The sequence below is a fragment of the Strongylocentrotus purpuratus genome, unplaced genomic scaffold, assembly GCF_000002235.5.
Source record: "Strongylocentrotus purpuratus isolate Spur 01 unplaced genomic scaffold, Spur_5.0 spur5_scaffold_3, whole genome shotgun sequence".
In the NCBI taxonomy this organism is placed as follows: Eukaryota; Metazoa; Echinodermata; class Echinoidea; order Camarodonta; family Strongylocentrotidae; genus Strongylocentrotus; species Strongylocentrotus purpuratus.
In genome coordinates, this window is record NW_022145609.1 from 10,287,548 (window position 1) to 10,294,011 (window position 6,464).

The following is a 6,464-nucleotide window of genomic DNA, read 5'->3' on the forward strand; positions in this document are numbered from 1 at the left end:
ATAGGTATGTCATTAAGTATGTGTGCACATTAAATGAGCAGAGACTTGAAAGAGCGATGAAGAGAGCAAAGAAGAGCTGCATGTGGAGTGTTTGGAACGAGTAGCCTAGTCTAACGAAGTTAAGCAGTTACACTGAAGTGATGAGTGACAGTGATAGAAAGGAGTAAAATGAATTTACACAGTAGCAGACGACATAACCTACACAGTAATACACTACAGAAGTCTAGGATGAAGACTAGTCACTGTCTATGTCAGATATTATTTAGACCCAACTACAAGTATTCCCACAGGGCCATATGGCACTAACATTAGTTGAAAACTGAGGCTTTAGTTTATGAAGAATACTAGCCATATAGTTATTGCTTCACTTCAGAAGTTCAGTTGAATTAAGACTAAGTCAGTCATGAATAGTGCGACGTATGATCCACTATTTAGTGGTAATCTGGATGATGACCAGGGACTATTTGAATTTGGATTGGATCTGGAAGAAGCAAGAGGTACTAAAGATGATGTTGGGAATGTACCACTAATTGAACCAAGTGATAGTATTTCAAATGTTGGTGCACCAAGATTTGCACCAAAGATGAAGAGTTATGGGTCACACTCGGTTGTCAGTGGGGCAAGCAACTGGAGTGCTGCATCTCGGGCTAAAGTCGAAGCAGCAGCAAGCCATGCAGAACTCAAAGTAAAGGCAGAAGTTCTCAGAAAGAAACATGAACTAGAAAGTGAGATACAATTACTGCAGAGAAGGAAGGAGCAGTTAGAATTAGAAGCAGAAGTAGCTGCAGCAAGTGCAAGATTGGAAGCTATTCAACAGGTGGAAGCTTCACAATACCAAGGTCAAGGTCAAGTTCAAAGACAGCTTGCAAGTGAAACTTCACAAAGACAGCCAGGATACATTCCTCCTTCATCTGTAGCTCATGAGAGAACAACTCAACGTGCTGATAATGTACAAGGTGAGAACCAGCCAGTGTTTGACCTTTCAGCATATTTAATGCAACAAACTAATGTAATTCAAAGACAAAATGACCTCACCAAGGTTCTAGTGGAATGCCACCAAAGAGCATCATTGCCTCAGAGAACTTTGTCACCATTCAATGGAGACCCGTTGCAATACAATTCCTTTATGAGAGCATTTCAACATAGTGTTGAGGAGAAGACTTCGAATCCTAGAGACAAGTTATGTTATTTAGAACAATTCACGAGGGGTGAAGCTAACACCATGGTCCGAAGTTGCATGTACAATGCAGATCCTGAGATAGCCTACAAGCAGGCCAAGGAAGTTCTTCTGAAGAATTATGGCAACAAATACAGGATTACAAATGCCATAATCAAGCGTATGGAGGAGTGGCCAGAAATAAAGACCGATGATGCAGAGAAGCTCAATAACTTTTCGCATTGCTTGACCGAGCTCCTGAACACTGCCAAGGATTTGAAACAGTGCAATGAGATAGATCATTCTAACAATGTCAAGATAGCTATCTCCAAGTTGCCATATCGCCTAAGGGAAAAATGGCGCCATACTGCTGATTACATTCAGGAAGAAAAGGGAAAGTGTATCCAGTTTGAAGATGTGGTGACGTTTGTGGCCAAGGCAGCTCGTGTGATATCTAACCCTGTGTACGGAGACATTAAAGGGCCACAAAGAAGAAGTGACACTACGCATTCCAATGTTAGCCAGCCCGGAAAAAGGAATGAAAGACAAGGCTTTGCTACAAACATTTCTAGTCAAAGGCAAGAAAGGTCAAGTTCTGACAAATACTGTCTTTATTGCAGGGTATCAACGCACGATTTGGAGACTTGTAGAAATTTGGGAGCCAAGCCACATGAAGAACGCATCGAGTTTTGCAGATCACAGGGCTTATGTTTCTCCTGTCTCAAGAAAGCATCACATTTTGCAAAGGAGTGCAAGAGTAGGCTGAAGTGTACATTGTGCCAAAGGACGCATCCATCAGTACTGCACAGACAATTTCAAAAGGGAACCTCAATTCCAAACCAAGATGGTGTTCCAAAGTCTCAGAAAGAAGTTCCAGTACATAAGGACACAGTACATGAAGACACTGATGCTACTTCTACTAACAGTGGAACCCCCGCTACAGACAAATCAGAGAATGGTGTAAAACGCACATTGTCAAGTTTCAGCAGTGGATCCGGCAGCCTCCCTGTTGTGATTCCTGTAGTGGTGCGCTCAAAGGAAAGTGGAAAGCAAATACAGACATATGCATTTCTGGACAATGGAAGCAATGCAGTTTTTGTTAGCCAAGACATGAAGGACAGGCTCCAGCTATCTGGAAAAAGGAAAAACATACAATTGCAAACCTTGACACAGAGTAAGGCCGTAAACTGTGAAGTAATCAACGATATAGAGGTTCTAGACTTAAAGCAGGAGAACAACCTTCAAATCAGAGAAGCATTTGTCCAGCAGTCTATTCCAGTCGGGAAAGAGGAAGTTCCAACACAAGCCAAGTTGAGGCAGTTTCCATACCTCCACCATATTCAGTTGCCAGAAATTGATGAGGATGTGGGCATACTAATTGGAAATAACATTCCAAAAGCGTCAGAACCGCTGGAAGTTATCCACAGTGAACATGATGGTTCTTTTGCATTTAGAACCTTGTTAGGTTGGGCAGTGTGTGGTTTATCTAAGTCTGACGAGTCACAAAGGATCTCAGCTCATCATGTTTCGGTTCAAGCAGATATTAATCAGCAGCTGGTAGATATGTTCAACCAAGACTTCAGTGAAAGGGTGATAAATGATAAACCTGAGAAGTCAAGACAGGATAGGCAGTTTATAGACTCAGTTGAAGGATCTATTCAGCATGTAGATGGGCATTATGAGATTGGTCTGCCTCTAAAAAGCCAAAGTATGAATATGCCTAACAATAAACCTCAGGCTGAACAGCGTTTAGCACATCTACAGAGGAAGTTCATGCGTCAGCCACAATTTCACAGAGAATACAAGGACTTCATGCACAAGGTAATAGATAAGAACTATGCTGAAATGGTGCCAGACAAGGAACTTCAGAAAAGGAATGGTGAAGTCTGGTACATCCCACACCATGGTGTCTACCATCCTCAGAAAAGGAAACTACGAGTTGTATATGACTGTGCAGCTGCCTACAGGGGGCAGTCCCTAAACCAAAATCTTCTACAGGGGCCGGACCTGACAAATAGCCTGTTGGGTGTTCTGACCAGATTCCGTCAAGACCACATTGCAGTCATGGCAGATATTGAGGCGATGTTTTCTCAAGTAAGACTACGGAAAGAAGACAAGGATCTCCACAGGTTTTTGTGGTGGCCTGATGGCAATATCGAACGACCAATCAAGGAGTATCGCATGAATGTCCATGTATTTGGGGCCACCTCCTCACCAGCGTGTGCCAACTATGCTTTGAAACAGACAGCAGAACAGTGTGAACACGAAGAAGTTGCACATATCATACAACACAACTTCTATGTAGACGATTGTCTATACTCATCCTCTACTGTTGAGAAGGCTGTAGAGCTCTCAAAAGGGCTACAAGCCACATGTGGAAGAGGAGGTTTCCACCTCACCAAATGGAACAGTAACCATAGGGCAGTTTTGCACGCAATACCAAAGGACGAGAGAGCCAGCAGCGTTCAACAGCTAAACTTTGAAAAGGACAAGCTTCCACAGGAAAGAGCTCTTGGGATACTTTGGAATGCTGAAACAGACTCATTCGGCTACAGCATCAAGATCAAGGATCGGCCGCCAACAAAAAGGGGCATGCTATCAATCATCAGCTCAGTGTATGACCCATTGGGTTTTGTGTCTCCTGTGATCTTAACAGCAAAACAACTACTACAAGACCTATGTAGACTCAAGATAGGATGGGATGATGAGATACCAGCCAAACAGATGAAATTGTGGCAAGGCTGGTTAGAGGAACTACCGATGTTGTCAGAGTACAAGATAGAAAGATGTCTGAGGCCAGCCTCATATGAGCAAGCAGAATCTATCTCCCTCCATCATTTTGCAGATGCCAGCGAGGTTGGATATGGGACGGTCTCCTACCTCAGAATGGAAAATAATGAAGGAGAGACCAGGTGCTCATTCCTGCTGAGTAAATCAAGAGTAGCACCCCTTAAGCAAGTATCTATCCCGAGAATGGAATTGACTGCTGCAAGCGTGGCGGTGAAGATAGATCAGGTGATCAAAAGGGAGTTAGAGATACCAGTCAAGAGGACCTACTTTTGGACCGACAGCCAGACTGTATTGCGCTACATTCACAACTCAACAGCAAGATTCCAGACATTCGTAGCTAATAGGCTAGCAGTGATTCAAGATGGCTCTAGTCCGGACCAGTGGCATTATGTCAAATCAAGTCTCAATCCAGCAGACGCAGGCTCAAGGGGGTTGAAAGTACAAGAATTACTGTTGAATGAAGAATGGAAAAGTGGCCCAGAGTTTCTTCTGAAGTCTGAAGAAGAATGGCCTAAGACACCTGACATGTCTCGTGATGGAAAGGATGAGCAGCTTGAGATTAAGAAAACCTGCATGGTGGGTTTAACAAGGCCTGGAGGAGAAGTTTCAACAGTACACAAGTTGACCACATATTTCTCAGATTGGACAAGGCTACGAAGGGCTGTTGCTTGGTGGCTAAGGCTCAAAGGAAAACTGAAAGAAAGGGCCAAGTTGTCCTCGGATAAAGTGTGTTCTGACACCCTTACAGTAGCAGAAGTGAATGGTGCAGAATTGGCTATCGTTCGGTGGGTGCAGTCTGAGTCCTTCCAAGAAGAAGTAGAAGCCTTGAATCAGAAAGGAAATCAGCCAGGAAAGGCCATACGCAAGAGCAGCAGCATCATAAAGCTAGATCCAGAAATGCATGACAATGTACTGAGGGTTGGCGGACGACTAAGGAATGCCGAGATTGATGGAAATGCAAAACATCAGGTGATCTTGCCCAAAAAGCACCATGTGTCTACCTTGATAGTAAGACATGTTCATCAAAGTGTAGCACACCAAGGTCAAAACCATGTGCTAGCAGAACTTCTTCAGAAGTATTGGATAATTGGAGCAGGTGTGCTGACAAAGACAATCATCAGAAAATGTGTTACATGCAGAAGGTACCAAGCCAAAACAAACACACAAAAGATGGCAGATCTTCCAAGGCCTAGGGTTGCAGCATGTGAACCACCCTTCACATATACAGGCATGGACTATTTCGGACCTTTCGAGACGAGGCGTGGTCGAAGCATGCAGAAACGTTATGGTGTTGTGTTCACCTGTATGACCAGCCGAGCGATACACATAGAAGTGGCAAGTAGCTTGGACACCAGTTCTGCCATAGATGCCATAAGACGATTTGTTAGTCGAAGAGGTTCTGTCAAGACAATGTATTCAGACAATGGCACAAATTTGGTGGGTGCCTGTAGTGCATTGAAGCAGGCTCTACAGAAATGGAGTCAGGAGCAGATCATGAACTTTTGCTGTAATCGTGGAATTCAGTGGAATTTCAATCCACCTGCTGCATCACATTTTGGAGGAGTATGGGAACGACAAATAAGAACTATCAGAAAAATCCTTCATGCCATACTACATGAGCAGTACTTGAAAACTGCCCAGAGTGATGAACAGCTTCACACCTTAATGTGTGAGATAGAGGCAGTTATAAACAGTCGGCCCCTAACCAGAGCTTCAAATGACCCCAGTGACCTGGATGTCATTACACCTAATCATCTACTACAGGCCAAGATGACTACAAGTCCACCCCCAGGGCGCTTCTCAGAGAAGGATGTATACTCTAAGAAAAGATGGCGGCAGATGCAGTTACTAGCAGATACCTTCTGGCGGAGATGGGTGCGTGAGTACCTTCCTACCTTGCAGCAACGGCAGAAGTGGGCCCAACCAAATCGCAGTCTACAAGTGGGAGACGTCGTCTTGATTGCTGATAAGGACGCGCCTAGATGTTCCTGGCAGATGGGACGAGTGGAGGAAGTATATCCGGGTAAAGATGGTCTAGTTCGCAGTGCAAGGATAAAGACAAAATCCACAACACTCACGAGGCCAGTGATAAAGCTGTGTTCGCTCCTGGAAGCAGAATAGTGCTCAACTCGTATCATTTGGAATGTGATAGCATGTTTTTTGTGAAGTTTGGATCGATCACTGTGAATTTAATTTGGATCAAAAAGAGAAATTGGTGCGAGCCAAGCGCCGCCAATGAAACTTATTTTGTAATCGACGTCGATTTTTGCAACCGCCATGTGGAATTGATATAATACTTTGTGAAATGGTGCGAGCCAAGCGCCGCCAATGAAAATTATTCTGTGATCAACGTGAATTTATTTGGATCAAGAGCATTTTCAGCAACTATGAAGCACCGAGTGTTAAAAGCAATTCATAAATCGCGAGTCGAGTTTCTTCCGTGACAGAGAATGATTTGGATTGTGATAAAATACCTTTGTAAAATTGGTGCGAGCCAAGCGCCGCCAATGAAAATTAT

The 6,464-nt window shown here is 43.8% G+C and overlaps 1 protein-coding gene across 1 annotated transcript; it reads left to right on the top strand.

The window, feature by feature from the left end:
• The first annotated feature begins 403 nt into the window (after positions 1-403).
• LOC115928477 lies at positions 404-6,067 on the top strand. Its single transcript, XM_030995708.1, has one exon. The coding sequence runs from the start codon at positions 404-406 to the stop codon at positions 6,065-6,067; it is 5,664 nt and encodes a 1,887-aa protein (XP_030851568.1).
• The last annotated feature ends 397 nt before the right edge of the window (positions 6,068-6,464 follow it).

What these genes read in the sequence shown, in the direction of transcription:
- LOC115928477 (XM_030995708.1), top strand. Translation starts at nt 404, where the DNA reads ATGAATAGTGCGACGTATGATCCACTATTTAGTGGTAATCTGGATGAT.